Consider the following 22056-nt stretch of genomic DNA (forward strand, 5'->3'; position numbering starts at 1 on the left):
TAATAAGGAGGAAACAGCTTAACACACACATGTCCTTTAAAACAGATTTGCATGTGGAAAATCTTTAAAAAAATACTATTTGTATATTGCCAAGGTGTAATTATTTAAGTAGTTAATAAGAATTTTAAAACGTTTAGTAGGAAGTATGACATTAGGAAGATGGAGGTGATGAAGGCAGACACTGCTGCAAGTGACTGTGAAAAGGCAGCTAGACCATAAACAGAGATGATTCTCAAGAGTAACATTCTTGGACGTAGAGTGATGCTGAAACAAGCCAGCCTAATAAGGATCTCCAAAGTTAAGACCTAGAGACTCAAAATGTGCTAGGAGAAAAAAATAATGGGATAAGCACTGCAATTATCACGAGATAATGCAGCCAGGAATTTAGCGAGGGGGAGTAAGCAAATTACAGGGGCAAAGAGGGCAAGGTTGGAAATACACGGTGTCTCTGCTCTGGGAGGATTCTTCCTCCTCCAGGGGTGTGACTAACCATGAAGAACACTCAACAGGGCAACTGAAAACAGGAACACCGCAGAATTTCAGGTCACTGTAGTTATTAGCTTCCCCACTAAAGAGCATAGTGGTTGTTAATTATCCAACACTGCACAATGTAAAGATTTTATTTATTTATTTGACAGAGAGAGATGCAGCGAGAGAGGGAACACAAGCAGGAAGAGTGGGAGAGGGAGAAGCAGGCTCCCCACTGAGCAGGGAGCCAGATGCTTGATCCCAGGACCCTGGGATCATGACCTGAGGCGAAGGCAGACACTTAAGGACTGAGCCACCCAGGCGCCCCTCAACACTGCACAATGTAAACCCAACTCTTCATCACCCTCAAATTTCAGTAAAGTCTTCTATAAACACATACACACCATCTCCATGATACTAAATTCACAAAAAATTTTTAAAAATTCAAGTTAGAGAAAACTGCAACAACTTAATTTCAGCTCTACTATTATCTACTTGGTCTCGATTATGCAATACTAGTAATACTATCTCTTGAAGATAACTACAAAAAATACACTGCAAAATGTAAATACCTTTTGACACCAAAAGCACAATCAACTAAAGAAAGATAAACTGGCCTATATCAAAATCAGAAAATTTTGCACTCAAATGATACCATCAAGAAAATGAAAAGCCAACACACAGAACAGGAGAAAATACTTGTAAATTAAATATCTGATAACGAACCTCTACATATACAAAGAACTGTTAAAGCTAAATAAGAAAAAGACAACCCAATTTTTAAAAGAGCATGAGATTCAAATACACGTTTTCTCCAATGAAGATAAATGGTCATGAAAAGCACACGAAAAGATGTTCAACATCATTAAGCGTAAGGGAAACGCAAATCAAAACCACTATGAGATACCACTTCTCACCTACCAGACAGCTATCTCTCAAAAAGAGAGATAACAAAGAGTATCAAGGATGTGGAAACTAGAAACTTCCTATATTGCTGGTGGGAATGTCAAATGGTGTAGGTGCTTTAGAAAACAGTTCACAGTTCCTCAAAAGGTTAAACATAGTTACCATATGATCCAGCAATTCCATTCCTACCACACATCCCAAGAGAAATGAAACATGTCCATACAAAAACCTGTACACAAGTGTTCACACCAGCTTTATTCAGAATAGCACAAAAATGGAAATAACCCCATGTCTACCAACAGATCAAAGGATACACAAAATGTGGTGTACCTATACAATGTAATATCATTAGGCAATACAAGAAATCTGAAGTACTGATATATGCTACAACATGTATGAACCCTGAAAACTTGCTAAGTGAAAGAAGCCAGTCACAAAAGCTACATATTCTGATTCCATTCATATAAAATGTTCAGAATAGGCAAAGCCATAGCGAGGTATTTGTGATAGCCTAGGGCTCAAAGAAGGAAGATTTGGGAATGATGGCTAAAGGGTGAGGGTTTTTCTATTTGGGAGTAATGAGTTCTACAACTTATTGCAGCAATGGAGGTGTAATTCTCTGTATTAAAAGTCACTGAATTATACCCTTTGAGTGAACTGTAGAGTATGTGAATAATATCTCAATAAAACCAGTTTTTAAATTACCACTTGCTAGCTAAACAACAAAAGAGTACATAAATAAGCAAAGCAGGCTAGACACACAAAAATGGAACAGAATCAATTCAAGATAAAAACAATTCTAAGGAATAAATATCTAAAAAATTACAGTGAAGAAGGAGTACTACCTTTAATGCAGTGGCTCTCAGCCAGGGACAACTTTGCTCCCCAGGAAACATTTAACAACATATGAAGCCATTTTGGTTATCAAAAGGTGGGGGGGGGGGGGGTAAAGAAGAAGGTACTAGCACAGAGGCCAAGGATGTTGCTGTGTGCATCCTAATGCACAGGACAATCATTCACAACAATGAGGAGGAAAAAGAGGATGAGAAAGAGGAAAAAGAGAAGAAGGAGAAAGAAAGATGAAGAGATTACCTATTCTGGATTAAATATATTAACAATGATATTGCTGGAATAGATTCTGGTTCAAACTGAGGAAATCTTAATATAGTGAATATTCAATGATAAAAGGAAATTATTGGTAATTTTATTAGGTGTGACAATAATGCTGTCTACTTTTTTAAATCCTCATTTAATACAATCCCTATCAAAATACAACAACATTTTTCACAGAACTAGAACAAACAATTCTAAAATTTGTATGGAACCACAAAAGACCCTAAATAGCCAAAGCAATCTTCAAAAAGAAAAGCAAAGCTGGAGGCATCACAATTCCGGACTTCAAATTATATTACAAAGCTGCAGTAATCAAAACAGTATGGTACTGGTACAAAAACAGACATAGAGATCAACAGAACAGAAAACCCAGATATAAACCCACAACTATATAGTCAATTAATCTTCAACAAAGCAAGAAAGAACGTCCAATGGGAAAAAAACCATCTCTTCAACAAATGGTGTTGGGAAAACTGCACAGCAACATGTTAAAGAAAGAAACTGGACCACTCTTACACCATACACAGAAACAAATGCAAAATGGATGAAAGACCTAAATGTGAGACAGGAAACTATCAAAATCCTAGAAGAAAACACAGGCAATAACCTCTTTGACATCAGCCATGGCAATTTTTTTCTAGTTATGTCTCCTCAGGTATGGGAAACAAAAGCAAAAAGAAACTACTGGGACTACATCAAAATAAAAAGTTTCTGTACAGAGAAGGAAACAATCAACAAACTAAAATGCAACCCATGGGATGGGAGAAGACATCTGCAAATGACATATCTGATAAAAGGTTAGTATGCAAAATATATAAAGAATTTACATAACTCTGGGACACCTGGGTGGCTCAGTCTCAGTCAACTGATCCTCTGCCTTAGGCCTCAGGTCATGATCCTGGAGTTCCTGGATGGAGCCCAGAGGCAGGCTCCCTGCTCAGCAGGGAGTCTGCTTCTCCCTCTCCCTCTATTCCTCCCCCCACTCATGCTTTCTCTCTCACTCACTCTCTCTCAAATAAAATCTTAAAAAAAAAAAAAGATTTACACAACTCAACACCCAAAAACCCAATAATCCAATTGAAAAATGGGCAGAAAACATGTACAGACATTTCACCAAAGAAGACATCCAGATGGCCAACAGACACATGAAAAGATGTTCATCATCACTTACCATCAGGGAAATGCAAATCAAAACCACAATGAGATAGCACCTCACACCTGTCAGAATGGCTAAAATCAACAACACAAGTAACAACACGTGTTGGTGAGGATGTACAGAAAAAGGAATCCTAGTGCACTGCTGGTGGGAATGCAAATTGGTGCAGCCACTCCGCAAAACAGTATGGAGGTACCCCAAAAAGTTAAAAATAGAACCTCCCTATAACCCAGCAATCACACTACCGGGTATTTACCCAAAGAATTCAAAAACACTAATTTAAAGGGATATATTCACCCCTACGTTTATCATAGCATTATTTACAATAGCCAAGATATGAAAGCAACCCAAGTGTCCATTGACTGATTAATGGATAAAAATGTGAAATGTGTGCATATATAATATATGGAATTTTATCCAGGCATGAAATCTTGCCATTTGCAATGAGATGGATGGAGCTAGAGGGTATTATGCTAAGTGAAATAAGTCAGAGAAAGACAAATACCCTATGATTTCACTCATGTGTGTTATTTAAGAAACAGGCAAAGCGGAAAGAGGAGGGTTGAAATCAAGAAACAGAGACTCACCATTATAGAGAACTGATGGTTTCAAAGGGGAGGTGAGTGGGGAGCTGGGTTAAACAGGTGATGGAGCTTAAGGAGTACACTTGTCATTATGAGCACCAGGTAATTTTGGAATTGTTAAATCACCATATTGTACATCTGAAACTGATATAACACTGTATGCTAACTGTATTGGAATTAAAATAAAAACTTTTTTTAAAAAAGATTTTATTTATTTGACAGAGACACAGCGAGAGAGGGAACACAAGCAGGGGGAGTGGGAGAGGGAGAAGCAGGCTTCCTGCGGAGGAGGGAGTCCGATGCGGGGCTCGATCCCAGGACCCTGGGATCATGACCTGAGCCGAAGGTAGACACTTAACGACTGAGCCACCCAGGCACCCCTTAAAATAAAAACTTAAAAAACCAAAAAAAAATCCATACTCTTGGGAGATTATGAGAGTATTCTAAGGAGAAGTGACATAATATCTGCAATTTACTTTAAAATGATTCGGCTACAACAACAAAAATAACACACAGAAGAGTCAGAAATAAAGCAAATATGACAAAATGTTAACAATACAGGTACTTGGTACATGAGTGCTAAAAGCATTATTTTTCAAGGTTTCTGTATGTTTGAAAAACTGCACTTTAAAAAATTGATTAAAATTATATATTTTATATATACTTTATATATTATATATTTCTATAAATAATTTTAAAGATGTTCTTTCTAAATAATGGAGAGTGTCTGAATTCATTACATTTCTTGAAACAACGATGGAAATGTTTTATTGGGGAAGAGGGCATTATTCCACTATATTCCTCAAGACCAGAAAGAAAACATTAAAAAAAAAAAATTAAAATCTTGAACGTCCAGGTTTCTCAGTAATTTTCTTCCTATTCCATGAATACCTTACTACATCACTAAACTAAAATAAAATGTATTGTTCTAATATAATACAGTATTGCACTAGGCTTTTCTAACCCAACAATTGGTCTACTGTCTACCTACCTTTTTGGGGCCACATTATACTACATAAAGATTCTCAAACATCAAGTCCATTTTCTGGCGCAGCTGGGTGGCTCCTGATTTCAGCTCAGGTCATGATCTCAGGGTCCTGAAATCAAGCCCTACCCTGCTCAGCCTGGATCCTACTGGAGATACTCTCTGTCCCTCTGCCCCTCCCCTGGCTCTCCCACATGCGCATGCATGCTCTCTAAATAAATAAACGAATATATAAATAAAATCTTTTTTAAGAAAATCAAGACCATTCCCTATCATTACCTCATACTGAAAAATAAGCTTAGTTACATGGCAATTCATATTCAGTGCCTTTGACAAAAATGAATTATAAAGAATGAATTTAACTAATACAGCTGAAGATTTCCAAGTACAAAAGTGTTCCTCTACTAATATCCACAAAACTTTTAGCACAGCAGTTCACAGGCACAAAAGCAAGACAAATCAGGCCATATTCCTAAATGGCCCCTCTTCTCTCTCATTCACACATGACTGGAACAATACACGAATGCAAGTTTCAATATTCAAACTCAACTTTTGCTTTCTGCCATCATACATCATCCAAGGGTAAATCAAAACAACACAAGCCTATCACAGTTGAGAGACCTAGATCTTTAATGCAAAGCCTAGCCATAAACTCTCACCAATCTTCTACCGTTTCTTCTTATGGAAAGGAGCATCCTCTAACACAACAGTCAGAGCCACCATTTACTACGTGCTTCGTATTGGCTAGGACCTTTGCTAACCACTTTATATATATTTAATTCTCACAACAACTCTGACATAAGTTATATTACTAACTCTATTCTACAGATGAGGAAACAGCTAACTCATAGAACTGGGCCATGAACTGAGCTTGGTTTAAAATTCAAGCATGTTTTGAACCGTTATTTTACACAGACTCTCAAGTGACTTTTTTTAAAGGAAGCAGGGAGGGGATGGGCAAGATTCTACACACAATGTCTGAATAATAAAATAAAAGTGATTTATTGAGATTCAAAAATTCAATTTATCAGAAAAACCTGAAGTAACTAAACTGACACTAACATCCTAAATCCCTTGTAGTCTTTAAAAATCTGATGTAGATTTTGTAAGTAATAGTATTCAGATAACTTCTAGGGTATGTTCTAGAGTTGGCACAGATACATATAAATTTCCTTCACATTCCTAACAGCTGTACAGTAACAACTCAATATCAAAACAATGACCCTGAAAGTACTCCAAGATCCTTTTAATTCACAATAAAAAAACAAAGCTCAACAGTGTTCATTAACTCAGAGATCATGAGTCTCTTTAATGAAGATAAATTCAGACAAGAGGCATACCATCATAAAAAAATTATACTGCACTATATTGTTTTAAATATATATATATTGTTTTATTTGTTCACCTCTTAAATTAACAACAGAAAAATATTTTTATACCCATTCGTGGTAAGTTAAAAATGAAAATGGCCTGTTTAATTTATTGGCAAGAGGGAGGAAAGGGTAAAGGTTAGGGGAAAAGCCCTGAGAGGGCAAGCTGCAAGCTTACAGACAGGAGAATAATAAAAGAAGCAAGGGAAAATAATCAACACATCCACAAAGCATCACCAACAAGAAGGAAAAAATAAGTACAGAAAGGAAAATAAAGAAAGATACAGATTCACCCACAAAGGATTTTGATGGCGTAATCTCCAGCTAAGTAAAATGTTTTTATAACAGGAACACCCCCTCCTTGTGTATAAGTTTATTATTGGATGAATGTAGATAGGCGGCTGTTGTATGAAGGGATTGAAATAATGTATATGCTTAGTATCCATTATTTAGACTTGTAAGTACAAATTTTATTTGTAATAACATAGCCCTCAGTCCTTTCCTTAACTCACTACACAATACTAATACAAATCACGCCACTATATATATTTTTTAAACAAAGGATTTTTACATTCCTCGCCTATTCCCTATAAAAGGAACAATCCAAAAGAGCTTATATAAATTCAAAGCTACTTTACGTAAAACTTTATCAAAATGACAAGAATCATAGTACTTCTCATAACGGAAAACTATGTAACACTGGCATTTTTAAAGCCAGTAAATATGAAATTGTACTACAACTTTTTCCCTTTCATTCACCTACAGTAAAAGCTTTAATATAGAAGAGATATACCGGTTAGTCAAAAGTTCTAGTTATGACCAATTCATATTGTACAGGTAACACCTCTTCGATTTCCTCCTGAAATTCAGTCTAAATCTAGCTCTCAACGTAATACATAAATTAGAAAGTTAGTAAAAACTTAGAAAGGGAAGAATTGGATCATCTGGATCAAAGAGGACTTCTTTGTTTTATTTGACTTTTTAAAACCTCCACTATGAAACAAAGAACACAGAAAACAACTTCAAACACTAAATTCTAAGTTATGAAAATAAATTACTTGCTATTTACATCTGAAGAAATAATAAAACCTAGTATTTACTGAATGTTACTGTGGGAAACATTATTCACAGGATTTAACATGTCATTTCACTTAATACTTAACTGGCGTAAGTACCATTAATTTACAGTCACGCAGATGAGAAAACTAAGGTTCAAAAAAGTTAATAACTTTCCAAAGTCAAAATGCTCTAAAGTGACAAAACTTTGATTCAAATCCAAATAATCTGACACCAGCCATCGCTCTTAATCTTCAGCATACACTCTTCAGAAATTAGAATGTTCAATTTGTGATTAGAAAATACATATATGTACGCATATAAAGATTTATAGATAGGTAGAAAAAAGATGACTAACACTCTGTGCCCCAGTACAAAGATAATCATACTAAATTTTGCATTAGTGCCTATTACTTGATTCAATATTCTGAGTTATCAGACATTAACTTGCTGAGCTTTAGTTCATAAAACACACTTTTAATAAATTACAAAATACTCTGAAACCTAACTGATTTTTCTAAAATTTTTATGTAATCAACATACCCACTCTTTGTAAAATACATTATATTTCAGGGGTTTTTTTCTTTGTTGTTACACCTTTCAAGCTGCCTTCAACCTCCCCCTATCCCATTTCCTCTTTTTCTGCTTTGACCAGGATTTGACTATTCCAAAGGTTTAAGTGTTGAGCACTTAGGTGCTACCTCAAGAAAATGTGTCAGGGGCGCCTGGGTGGCTCAGTCATTAAGCGTCTGCCTCTAGCTCAGGTCATGATCCCAGAGTCCTGGGATCAAGCCCCGCATCAGGCTCCCTGCTTGGCGGGAAGCCTGCTTCTCTTTCTCTCCCACTCCCCCTGCTTGTGTTCCCTCTCTCGCTGTCTCTCTGTCAAATAAATAAAATCTTTAAAAAAAAAAAAAAAAAAGAAAATGTGTCAGATGTTAGTAATTAACATCGGGCATAAAAATAGCTGTTATATTAATAACTGCAGTCTGATTAAATACCCTGAGAAAAATATACCATCTCAAATAAACTCGAGAAGACACATCAAGAACTAATCTAAAGTACAATATTATGACTTAAAGAAACACTGGATAACACATATCTTAAAATCAGACCAATTACTGCCCAAAATTTATGTAATAACTAAAATGAGATGAAATTTTATTTCATATTTAATTCTTCCATTAACACGGCACAACTTCAATCAGTTTTATAATTTCCAAGCCTCAAATGATAGTGAATCCAAAAGCCATTCTCCACCCATGCACATTGTCACTCAACTCTAGCCTTAAAAGTCACAATACAAAGAATCACACACTCCCTAGTGCCAAACCATAGCCAGGCTAAAAATAGCTCCAGGGTTCCAGGAGCAAAACCAATTCAGGTTTAAGCATAGTAACATCCAAGGACTCTCCAATCATGCAGCGCTCCAGTGAAAAGCAAAAGCAAGACTGGGGATTTCACAGATGCATCAGATAAAAAGGTTCCTCAGGAAATTGGGAGAAAACAGTGCAATAAACCAACAACAGTAAATTATTCCAGATGTGTCTGGTACTAACTTAAAGATCATAAACCAGTTTAATTTTCAAAGCTGAACACAGAATTGTTTCATTGAACTTTTCTGGTACATATCATTTCTGAATTTATAATGGAACTGTAGATGGCTTGAAATGATCTAACAGTGTTCTGTCTCTAACAATGACACAGAGAGGCTTTTTAGTCAAGAGATTATGGTAGCAGCTGCCCTCTTTGAAAATGTACCCCCCAAATTTCCAAATTTTTGAAACCCATGACCAAATTTTTCCTCAAACTTGAAGACTTTCAAGATAGCATTAAAGTCTATACAAACTGTGAAACACTCAACAAAACACCACAAAAATCAGCATTATTGTACTGTGAGAAACAAAGTTTTATCTAGTTCAGGAATACAAATTTTAAGTAGTACACATAAAATCATAATAAAAATTAAGTATTAAGATATACAAGATAAAATCTAAGTTGTTCTTGCATTTGTAATTGGTCATATGAAAATAAGATCAATCTAACCATACTTTTACCTGTAAGAAAAATTAAGACAGAAAAACATTCTAAAGAAAAGTCTGGTGTTCAGCTTTTTTTGGTCAAATTTCTGTTTTGTGATCCCAAACACAATATTCAACCACAGTATCCTATTAAAAACTATCTAATGGACACTGATAGTAACCAAACCTTGAAAGGTAATTGATGTGATAGCATTAATTTATGGTAGACAATTGTTGTCTTAATTATTTTTCACTTTTACCTTAATCTTACTGAAAAGAATATTTAACATTTATTCCCTCAAAAGATATTTAATGAGGAGCAGGAACTGGGAACACAACTGTAAGCCCCATCTTCAGGAGCTTGCAATCAGTAAGGAAGAAACACAAAATAAACATATAAATGAATATATAATAGATGAGGGTGGAGACTAAGCATTACTTTCATCAGGGTAACAGAATTCAGCTGGATCCTTCAGTAGACTATGGTAGACCCCTTAAGGAGATTTAAAGAGTTTTTTCAGGAAAAAAACAAAAACAAAGAACATGACAAATTCACAGATTTTTTTGCCTCTCTGTTCTCTTTTTTTTTTTTTTTTTTTTTCCATTTATTATGAATTAGCTTGAAGCAAATACAGAAAGGAGAGATGGGCTGACTCTTCAATAGCAAGGAGATACTCATTTTAGAGCTGCCATCTCATCCAAACTGGTAGTTTTACCTGGAGTTATAAAGCTAATGCAAGTAATGACCTTTTAATTACATACTCCAACCTTTTCTTCCGCTTAATTTTTCATCCTTTAATTATGTTACCGGTTTTATTTTGACAAAAGACCTCAAGGCTTCAGCTGAATGACTGACAAACTGGCACAATTTAGCTCTGATAGTGAACTTCCTGAGGGCAGGTTTCAGATCTGACTCACTGCTTCAACACCAGAACTTCTCAGGTGCCTACCACACAGTAGGTGTATTTGTGTTTGGTGAACAAATTAAACCACAAAAATTAATCTCTAGTGCAAGTTATAACCAAAGCCTTATGGAAATTATCCTAAACAACAGGTTTTCCTGTTGTTTAGGATAATTTCTTTTCCCACAAATATTTAATATGTAGAAATGACTGCTAACCCTCAAATAAGTAACCTTTTTCAAAATATTTTTTAGAACTTCTTTTTCAAAAATGCTTTGGAATCAGTTTACCAACTACACAGGAAACTAACCTCATTACTAGTTTGCAAGACAGGCTCTAAGTCTACTTTTTTTTTTTTCCTTTCACTTCTTTTAATCTATTCTCTGCCTCCCCTGTATCTGCACCAATAGCCAGGAGGCACCCTCTTTCTCCAGGGCTCCATCCATTCACCCACTAAGAAGCCAATGAGCCATAATGCTAGATGGAGCCTAGGACTTGGATTCATATCAGTGCAAGGCATACAGAAAAAGAACTTGATGTATTAACCACTAATACTTGTATAATGATTGACAATTTACAAAGTTGTACTCTATCATTTTATCTGATCTTCACAACAATATGAGAGCCGCTAGGAAGTGCTATTATCCAATTTTATAAACAAGGTAACTAAGACTCAAAAATTTCAAACAACTTCCCTAATGTCACATCATAAATAAGTGAAGTCGGGACTCATCCTTATATTACTTAACATATAGGTTGTCTGTTGCCTCACTACTGTGGTAGGTGTGATTTATTGATAGACATGAGGATGCATCACCACCACGAGTCCAGCCTATTTATTCACTCAATTTTAACCCCCTTTTTAGGTAAAATAGTTTAAAAGCTGTCCACTTGCTTTAATTCAAAGTTCCCTCTCCTCCCAAATATTTAGTGTTGTAACATAACATAATAATAAAAAAAAAGGCAAAAAAAAAAACACACAACTAAACTTGAGAAATAGAAAGTCAATTTCAGATTAACATCAATAGAGAGGACACTTAATGGTCTGTAAAACCACAAAATTTCAAAACACATTGTAAAAACCATACTCTGAGACCCTCACTCAGGGAATGCCATAAAGTCACTTAGCTTCACCCCCAAATGGCTAGCTATTGAGTGATCAGCACTGAAAACTTCCCCATGATAGAACCTATTTTCTTCCTCTTCCAAAAGCTCATCCTTTTCCATTATTATTCAGCTAACACAGCTTGGTTTATTCCACCTGAAGCGAACCTCCTCTCATAACCTTTTTCTTCTCCCTTTAAGAGATTTCTCTTCATTCTACAGTTACACTAGAAATGAGACTAAACCTAAGTAAGCTGTGAAAAGCTATATATATGCTGGCAATTACTACATAAAGAGATGAAAAGCAAATAGGTTTTCCAGTGGCCTTATGACATATAACCAATATCTTTAATCTTTATTTTTTTTTAAGATTTTATTTATTTGTCAGAGAGAGCGCGCACACGCCACAGGGGAAGAGTGGTGGCAGAGAGAAGCAGACTCCCCCCGACTGAGCAAGGAGGCCGATGTAGAACTCACTCCCAGGACCCTGGGATCATGACCTGAGCTGAACGCAGATGTTTAACCGAATGAGCCACCCAGGCGTCCCTACCTTTAATCTTTAAAACTACAAACATTTCTACTTATTTCTTAGTTCTTCTCCCAAATTTAATTCTGTATTTTCCCAAATAAAATAATTTCATAAACTTGTAGCAATTAATGTAACTTTTATTTTTTTTATAAAGATTTTATTATTTATTTGACAGGAGTGAGAGAGAGGGGGCATGAGCCAGGGGAGGGGCAGAGAAGCAGACTCCCCGCTGAGCAGGGAGCCAGATGTGGGACTGATTCCCAGGACTCTGGGATCCCGACCTGAGCCGAAGGCAGACGCTTACCTGACTGAGCCACCCAGGCACCCAACATAACACTTTTAATCATAAACATACAGTAGACTAGTTAAGAAAATATTTTTTTATCAATGTCTATAGAAAACTGGTCAACAAACTTTGGAACAATCCATCCAAACACCAGAGTCATATACACTGATATCTCCCTATCTAGGACTCCCAAGGATAGTTATGAAAAACTAAAACCTCTATTTTAATATTTCAAAATACTGAATGGAAGACATGTTTAATATAAAGTTGTAGGGCGTAACTAAAATGTCACATATATTTGCTTTTGCTTGAAATTTATCAACTAGCTAGCAACCTACTGATCAGGAATGATGAACAAGGAGTATATGTGTGCTAGATTAATAAAACATAATGAAAATATTTATGAATATAATTTATTTATAAACTCGGAAAATCTGGAATCAAAAGGGAAAAAATAAATCAAAGGCCCTTTAAAATTCTTTTTTTAAGATTTTATTTTTATTTATTTTTTTAATATTTTATTTATTTATTTGACAGAGAGAGAGACATCGAGAGAGGGAACACAAGCAGGGACAGAGGGAGAGGGAGAAGCAGGCTTCCCGCCGAGCAGGGAGCCCGATGTGGGGCTCGATCCCCGGACCCTGGGATCATGACCTGAGCCGAAGGCAGACGCTTAACGACTGAGCCACCCGGGCGTCCCGTTTTATTTTTATTTTTAAGTGATCTCTACATCCAACATGGGGCTTAAACTCACAACCCTGAGATCCAAAATCACACATTCTACCAACTGAGCCAGCCAGATGCCCCACCCATTTAAAATTCTTGAGAAATGGTTGGCAATATTCAACTCGGTTTATCAAAAGATGCTAAACAATGTTGTGTGTATAGTTAGCAGCCAGCCCCATTCTAGACAGTAATGTCCTTCCATTCCCCTTATAAAATCTCTTTCCTACTTCCTAACATCCTTTAGGTGCCAATGGAGCTATGATTCTTGTTCTGGTTAGAAGCCTTTACAGTATCATTAATCATTTAAAAAACAGCTCGTGTAGTTTAAAGATTAACGCATCCCAAGAATATTTCTCTTAACAAATATACTAACAAAAGCAAGGCATAATTTTTTACTAAACACTTATTGGCAAGAGTGTGTTAAAAAGAGCCCCCAAAATCCTTCCTTGCTGCACAACTCATCACATCTCAGGATTTCCCAGAGAGACACACAAGAAACTCTGTTAAGTCTCTGTATTAGAGTTCTCCAGAGAAACAGAACCAATAGGAAATAATAGTTTGTTTTTTTTTTTAAGGGGGTTTATTATGAAGGAGTGGTTCATATGATCATGGGGGCTGAGAAGTCCCACAGTCTGCCATCTGAAAGCTGGAGACCCAGGAAAACTAGTGGTAATTCAGTCCAAAGGCCTGAGAACCAGGGGACCAATGATTTAAATCCCAGTCCAAGGGAAGAAGATAAAATGAGATGTGATGTCCCAGCTCTAGTAGTAAGGCAGAGGGGAAAAAAGGGCAAATTCCTCCTTCCTCTACCTGTAGTTCTATTCAGGCCCTCAAGGGATTAGAGAGTGCCCACCCATAATAGGAAGAGCAATCTACTTTAAAGAGTCCACTGATTCAAATGTTAATCTCATCCTCATCCAGATACACCCTAAAAGACACACCCAGAAATACTGTTAAATCTGGGCACCCTATGGCCAGTTAAGCTGACAAATAAAATTACCCATCACATGGTTAAACAATTTTGCAACAGAATGCAAACTCTATCACCTTTGAGAGCAAATCACCTATCAAAAGCTCTGAAAATCCCGAAAGAACTTCCTTTGTGCAAATATCTGTAAAATGTATTTGAAACACAAAATTTTATTCCCTTAACAACTATTAATCTGGGATTTCTAAAAGTGCTAGAGTCCGCCTTTTCCCATCTGTATCTTGTTAACCACAAAAGCTACAATTAGTGTCAATATATAAAAACCAATAAATCGGGCACGTGGGTGGCTCAGTTGGTTAAGCGACTGCCTTCGGCTCAGGTCATGATCCTGGAGTCCCTGGATCGAGTCCCGCATCCGGCTCCCTGCTCGGCAAGGAGCCTGCTTGCTTCTCCCTCTGACCCTCCCCCCTCTCATGTGCTCTCTCTCTCTCATTCTCTCTGTCTCAAATAAATAAAAAATTAAAAAAAAATCTTTAAAAAAAAAAAAAAACAATAAATCTGAGGGCGCCTGGGTGGCTCAGTCGTTAAGCGTCTGCCTTCGGCTCAGGTCATGATCCCAGGGTCCTGGGATCTAGCCCCACATCGGGCTCCCTGCTCCACGGAGAGCCTGCTTCTCCCTCTCCCACTCCCCCTGCTTGTGTTCCCTCTCTCGCTGTGTCTCTCTCTGTCAAATAAATAAAATATTTAAAAAAAAAAACAAAACCAATAAATCTGGGTGGCAGTGACTTAACACAAATATAAACCATTTTTATTTAACATTTACTAATGCCTCACATTTGCACACAACCCGAATTATTAAGCTTAAACAGCTACAATGTTTTACTACATATTTCTGAAAGCACAAGACAAATATCAACAGGCTGGTAACTGCTTGTTATGCAAAAAACAACCTCCAGAGTATACCACAGCCCTTGTTTAAATTCAACATATTTTCCTACAACTTCTATACCTTTAGTTCTCTGTAATAATAAATGCTCAGAATCATAACCCTAATAGCTTTTGAAAAAAAGTTTAAAAATGTGTTTAAAGAAAATCCGTTGATAAATACTTCTTTATATCCTAATGTATTTCATTATATTCTAATGCTGTGAAAATTCAGATTAACTGAAACAAATCCTCAAGTAAACATCCCATACCCTAATTCTGATATATGTAAATTTATACTTTTTTTAAAAAAGAGAGCAGTGGAGGGTGAATAGGTATTAAACAAATAATTTTCAAGTATACTTTTGACAAATAGGAGTAACATTAAGAAGAAGTCCTAACAGGGGCAAAGACAGTAGAAGGGGAAAAAGATTAACTAGACATTTAAAACAAATCTGTCATCCCTATGTGGAAAATGCAAAAGACACATGGATATGGCTAGCAAGTCTTTTAAGTATTTCATTTGTATTGAGAATGAAAATAATACAAATTAAAGCCAAAAAGTTTAAATCGAAAACTGTTAACTGCCCTTTAGAGAAAAAAAAGGGGGGGGGGGGGGCAAGAGGACCTACTGGGCTGTACTTTCAATTCACACTAATCTATCATATCACAGGTTTCAAAGTTCAATATACATATTAATTTGCTCAACTAGGTAATTTTTCCATTAACTTAAGATGGCTCTTAATTGATCACTTGCATAGTTTCTCATTTCTGTAAAGGTTTCAAAGACCTATTTTGACAAAATGCAAAACTGAAGTTTTATATGCATGTTTATCATTACTGCTATTATTATGTATCTATATACTTGGCATCCTCATCCTGGTTCAAAAAAAAAAACTTAAACCTAAAAATAGTCTCTACTGATGATTATCAGCTACAAAAGAAAATTAATGATATGCATTCCACACTGAGCCACAAAAACAGCACACAATGTGGAATAAAAGGACCTAGGTGTGACTCTTGGTTCCACCACCTGTTACATAATTTTAAGCAAACTATTTTAACTCTGTCTTCTCATCTGGCTATCGAGGACAGTATCTCCTACCTCAATGCTGAGATGTCAAAGAACCAAGCAGATAGTACCACTCACCACTTTCTGAGCACAGGGTCTGCTTGTTGAACAAGAGATTCTTTTTTAACATAGCTCATCATTATATATTTTAAGATCTAACATGAATTAAATCACTTCCCCTAATATCTCCTGATCTATGTTAGAACGAGAAGCAATAAAACGGAGTCCCACACTATTAATTTTTTAGTAACCAATACTGAGTAAAATTTTCTATCTATTTCAAAATAGGACTATTTCTGAGCATTAGAAACAAAAGGCTAAGGTAAAGTAAAAAGTCTTTCTCAAGTAATAATTCTCAGTTTACCTACTGACAATATTGGGACAAGACAGTAGTGTATTAGGGGCGCCTGGGTGGCTCCGTTGGTTAAGCAACTGCCTTCAGCTCGGGTCATGATCCCGGAGTCCTGGGATCGAGTCCTGCATCGGGCTCTCGGCTCCAGTGGGAGCCTGCTTCTCCCTCCAACCCCCTACCCTCTCTCCTCTCATGCTGTTTCTCTCTCTCTCTCTCAAATAAATAAAATAAAATCTTTTTAAAAAAAGATAGTAGTGTATTATAAAATCGATCAAGAGAGCTGAAAATTACTCACTGAAAGCTATACAGTCAGAATTCTGTACTAGGTCAGGAGATGGGATTCAAGTTTCACATTTGCCACTAATAAATGTTGACCTTGGACCAGTCTCTGGGCTTCAGTTTTCTAATCTATAAAATGACTACTACAAACCAAAGATAAAATCCAAGTACCATTTAATCTGGGCCTTCGTAGTAGTTAACAGAATGGACTCGGAAGGGACTGCCAAGGTGGGAAACCTGGATCGGCTACTTACAAGCTTTGTACCAGTAACACACAAAGCACTACAGTACATCTTACTGGCATCAATGACTTACTATTTAAAATATTTCACTGAAACACGAAATCATTTTACAATACAGAAGCTTAGAAGGTACAGTCCTTCCAAATCAAGGCACTAGCATTTTACTAGCAGACAATGAGCTCATGTGATAGCATTACAACTCTTTAAAACATGCTAGCCTAAGCCAAGTTTCATCATAAGATCATGTCATAAAATATCACACGTTAAAGACTCCACTGAAACTTATTATAAGGCTAATTATTCTCACCAAAATAGCACACTGAAGGTAAAAATACAACTTCTGCTACTCAGATCTTTTTTTTAACCTAATACTGCTAATGACAACAGAAAGTTATATCATAATCTCTGAGAATTTAATAAACTCCAGGAATGAAAAATATGTGAAATTTAGAAATATTAAGTGAGGAGCGCCTGGGTGGCTCAGGCCATGATCCCAGGGTCCAGGGATCAAGCCCCAAATCAGACTCCCTGCTCAGCAGGAAGCCTGCTTCTCCCTCTCCCACTCCCCCTGCTTGTGTTCCCTCTGTGTCTCTCTCTCTCAAATAAATAAGATCTTAAAAAAAAAAAAAAAGAAATATTAAGTGAGCTACAAACTACTAGAAACAAGGAGTTCATGAATTACAATCAACCAGTAAGTATTTACCAGAGACATCATAGCCGAGGCTCTGTGTGCAAATCAAGTGCAAATACCAAAGTGTGAACTTCCTCAGAGGTTTATCAAATTGGAAAGGCAAGTAAATCCTTTTTCATCACATTTTAACACAATAAAAGCCACTCAACTACAAACGATTTTATTCCCTTTTGGCCCAGGTAGGAATACTTCCTGTTGCCCATTAAAATTGTTCCCTATCTTTAACTCAGCCCACAAAGATGCCCAAACTACTAGTCCCTGACAGCTGACATCGGAACCTTCAAAGGACTTCAAGCAAGTAGCTTCTAAGACATTTCCTCAAATCCACAAGCTGCAGAATTTATCTTCAATGACACCTACACCAGCATATACCACTACACATAACTGTGTTAACTTGGGTCAAGTATCTAATTAGACCAATTTAGTTCTTGCCCTTAAAGTATTGCTAGTAAAGGCAAACTCTACAAAGGCAGACTCTTCAAAAAGTCTGCTTTTTGCAATGGACATGAGGCACTAGAAAAGGGACACTGATTGGCTAGTCATAGTTGCCCTACTTCCATTTCAGGTTCAAGTTAAAAAAAAAAAAAACTGTTCCACAAAGGGTACCAAGGGAGCCTTAAGCAAATCAAGAGTGTAGATGCTAAACTGAACTTTCTGATTCCTACGATTCAAAAAGGTGACAGGGTCGGGGGTGGGGAGGGGGTACGGTGATACAACTGGGCTATTCAAGTGTCGTTTGAGAAAGAAGGTCCACTTCACGAAGGAGGCAAAGTAGGGGGTGGGTAAAAACCGGTCTGGCCAAGTGACAAACCCAGGATGCTGACTGAGCTTGGAGGTGGAGGGCCCTGGAGGCCGGGACCGGAGAAGGGAGGTCTCGGGCAAACCGTAGGGGAACAGGAACCAGCAGCAATGCAGAGAGACCAACGCTGCCACAGAGCAGCGTGTAAGGGGACACCACGAAGGAAGCGATGAGTTAGGAGGTAGCGACAGCAGGAGGGTGACCAGTGCCACGGGCGACGGTCAAGTGGCAACTGCGAAAGAAGAGGCACAGCAGCCGGAGGTGGCGGGACTCTGTTGAGTCAGCACAGCTCCTATTCAAGGGGGCACTTGTAGGATCCCCGCTGCTCCTCGGGCCCCGGGGCCCGCTACGGAGGGTCAGGCCCGCGGGCGGGAGAAATGATGTTCTCGGAAGAGCTGGCGCCGGCCCCTTCCCCATTTCACAGGTAAACACTGGCCGCCGTCGCCGCTTACCTCTGTTAACATTATTACACCCCGGGGAAGTGAGCTCCTCCCTAGCCTCGCCGCATGGCAACAGCCGTAGCAGCAGCGAAAACTGCCCGAGCCGCCGCCAACGGCCGAAACAGCTCCTTCAGTCCTCTCCCGGGCGGCGGCTTTACTCGGCTTTGCTGGCTTCCCCCCGGCCCGGCTGCTCGCGACGGACGCGCCGCCATCTTGGAAGAGCGACGTCCGCGTCTTTCCGCGACGTGCGCTCCCATTGGTGAGCGCAGGAGCCGCCGGCGACTCGTGACCGTCTCCATGGCGCCGGCGCGTGGGGAAGTGGAGGCGGACGCCTCGCGGCCCGCTCGGCCGCGGCGGTGAGGCCTCCGAAGCTGGGTTCTCAGGCGGACCTGGGACTGCCGGGAGGGGAGACGGGGCCCAGCGCAGGGCCAGCCCGGGATCCGGCGGGCGCGTCCGCAGAGTTCGCTCGTCCTCCGCCGCACGCCGGGCTGGGCCGACTCTGGGGAGGAGCGAGACCCGCAGAGACCGAGCCTTTGACTGATGGCGCTGCGAACCTCGCGCGTCTCGGGGACAAGGCGGCAGATGTCCTGTAGAAAAACCTTCCTCTCGCATTTCCTTTGCCCAGCAGCGACCGAGGAGCATGCGGAGGGTCGGGTCCCTCCGCGAATGGGGTTAAATATGATCTGAAACTGCTCCCCGCGCAGTTCCTCTCTTCCTGAACTTTGACAGAAACTTTCCTTTGTCCTTACCAGTCGTCGGCGAACCCCTTTCTGGTGTGTGCGACAGGTTGTAGAACTGATACAGGCGTATCAGCTTTACCCACGATCCTAGCGGTTCGGACTGTCGCAGATTAGGTGATTGGCCAGCACCTGCATAACAATGAGGGCCGAGTTTCGCTTCTTCTAAGAGACCCAAAAACAAAACAATCAAAAAAGTAAAGCCACTTTTGCTTTTTAACTGCCATTTCAACAGTTCTACTGGCTTCTGGATAGAATATGTTTATGTATCGGTGCAAATTTCAGCAGGTGTCATTGTAAACAGTGCCAACTTGAAATGGGACTGAACTCGGGCACTCTGTGCATAGAAGTCCCTGAGACTGACACCATTCTGAATCTACTACCAGATGGGTTACATTGTGTGGAATTGGAGGCAGTCACTTCTACCTGAGTTTGAATGAAAGTAGTTTACCTGAACCTGCTGTCAAAGCGTGTTAACTCTGGCGTGTGTTAGAAACTAGTTTACAAGGAAATTTGAAGATTTTCAGATTTTTACAGGGGGTACAAAGGCATTTGGGGAAACTAATGCCAATAGTTCATTCCCCTTTCCGGAATCTCCTTACCCACACCTCGACTCCTTTCCTTAACAATGGTACTATTTTATAAAATGAAATTTAACACATTACTCCCATATTCTCAAAATACTAAGTGAAGGCATTACAAACTTGTGTTACCACTATTCTGTTGTATCCTCACCAAGGAAACAAAATTGTTCATTTAGGTAGTCTGGTAGAAATTCAAGAAAAACCTTCATTTTAGTGAATTCAACTAATTGAGGCAAAGTAGTTTTTGTTGTTGTTTCGATTTACATCTGATACATAATTTCCATATTACTGGCCCAGTAGAATTCTGATTTCTGCAACACAATAAAGTGTGTTACTGGTATTGACAGATTAAGCCATGAATAGGAAATACGATTGGAATATACTATCTGGACTAAGATATTAAGGGAAACTAAGAGATACTAGAGACAACAAGGAAGCTGGAAAAAGATATTGTTCCAACCTGTAAGTAAGAAGAGAAGGATACTTATTAATATTTAAGATACCAGCTGGTGAATTAAAACTGTAATTTAGGCGACTAGCCTTGAGTATTTAACTTTTTGTACATTATTTTCCCATTCCAGGAGCAATACATTTTCACCTATTCTAAAGGTGGTGAAGTAAGTGTAAACATAACGTGAGGTTTGTACCAACCTATAATGTGACATGAACATGCTTTTAACATTTAAGAGTTTATCTACAGACCTAGGAGCAAGCCAAAATCATTAGCTCCCTGTTTTCTCAGCCAGAGTCCTTTCTGTGACCTAAAAAACCTTATGCTAGCTAGCCTCCCAAGTCCCTCCTCACATCCACATTTCTGACCTCATTTCTACCAAGCACTTTGTTCCAGCTTTCCTGCTCCTGTAACAGCAAGGCATCTTTTTGCGTTGACTGTACTCCATCTAGAAGGATCTTTCCACCAAATACTTGCATGGCTAGAGCCCTCACAATTGTCCCATCTTTGCTCAAATGTCACCTTTTTCAAAGAAGCCTACTCTGATCAACCCATTTAAAACGTTGCCTGTCCCCCCCCCCCCTCCCTTGCTTCAGTTTTCTTCATAACTCTTATACCTTCTAACGTAATTACTGTTTTTCTTTCTTATTGTCGGTCTTCCCTCCATTGGAATATAAGCTCCACGAGGTCAGGGATATTTTTGTTGTTCTGTTCAGTGATGTTTCCTCAGCACCTAGAATACTAAGAATATTGCATGGAATATAGTAGACAATATTTCTTAAGTGAGTGGGTAAATCATTTTCTAAAAGACCTCAAAAGGAAAAAGCCTAATTAAAATTGATTTAAAGCAAAATCTTTGGTGTTGAAAGGTTAATTTTTTTTAAATCGGCCAATGTGCATTCTTATCTTGCAATTACGGGGCGAGTTACTTTTACTGTCACTAGAATGCTGGAGAGAAGTTTATGACAGAAATGTGACCTACGCCTTTATTTTTGATTGTGGTAATGGGATGAGGGCTAAAAAAGATAAAATATGTTAAAAACAAACCTTGTATTTATCTTGGGCATGAGTTAAAATTAACTTGCTAGCAAGGGGAGCAACAAACTGAATATGGTACGCCATTTTGGTGAGTTATGGAAATTGAGGAATTATATAGTTGGGAAAGAATGTTTACAGAATCAGCTAGCTTAAAATAAGCACCTAATTTGGTACCGATTACAGTTGCATTCCATGTGGTCTTGAAAACATATCAGTTGTACAAAGGAAACCTGGAACCAGCTGATCTGAAATGCTGGCTGCTTTAGCTATCAATCAGAAATTCAAAACAAAACAATCTGTCTTAAGAAACACATGA

The 22056-nt window shown here is 38.3% G+C and overlaps 1 protein-coding gene across 3 annotated transcripts in view; it reads right to left on the reverse strand.

The window, feature by feature from the left end:
- The window catches only part of SNX13 (sorting nexin 13), a 154726-nt gene extending 134419 nt beyond the window's left edge, over positions 1–20307 (reverse strand). The window contains exon 1 of one of the 3 annotated variants that reach the window (XM_035020685.1): positions 18943–20307. In XM_035020685.1, the coding sequence (XP_034876576.1) occupies positions 18943–19572 (630 nt within the window). In that variant the 5' untranslated portion in view covers positions 19573–20307. The remainder of the gene's footprint in view (positions 1–18942) is intronic. The other 2 variants (XM_035020683.1, XM_035020684.1) reach the window with 2 other exon arrangements.
- Positions 20308–22056: the final 1749 nt, after the last annotated feature.

The sequence above is a fragment of the Mirounga leonina genome, unplaced genomic scaffold (genome assembly GCF_011800145.1).
Source record: "Mirounga leonina isolate KUSES-001 unplaced genomic scaffold, KU_Mleo_1.0 Mir_174, whole genome shotgun sequence".
NCBI lineage: Eukaryota > Metazoa > Chordata > Mammalia > Carnivora > Phocidae > Mirounga > Mirounga leonina.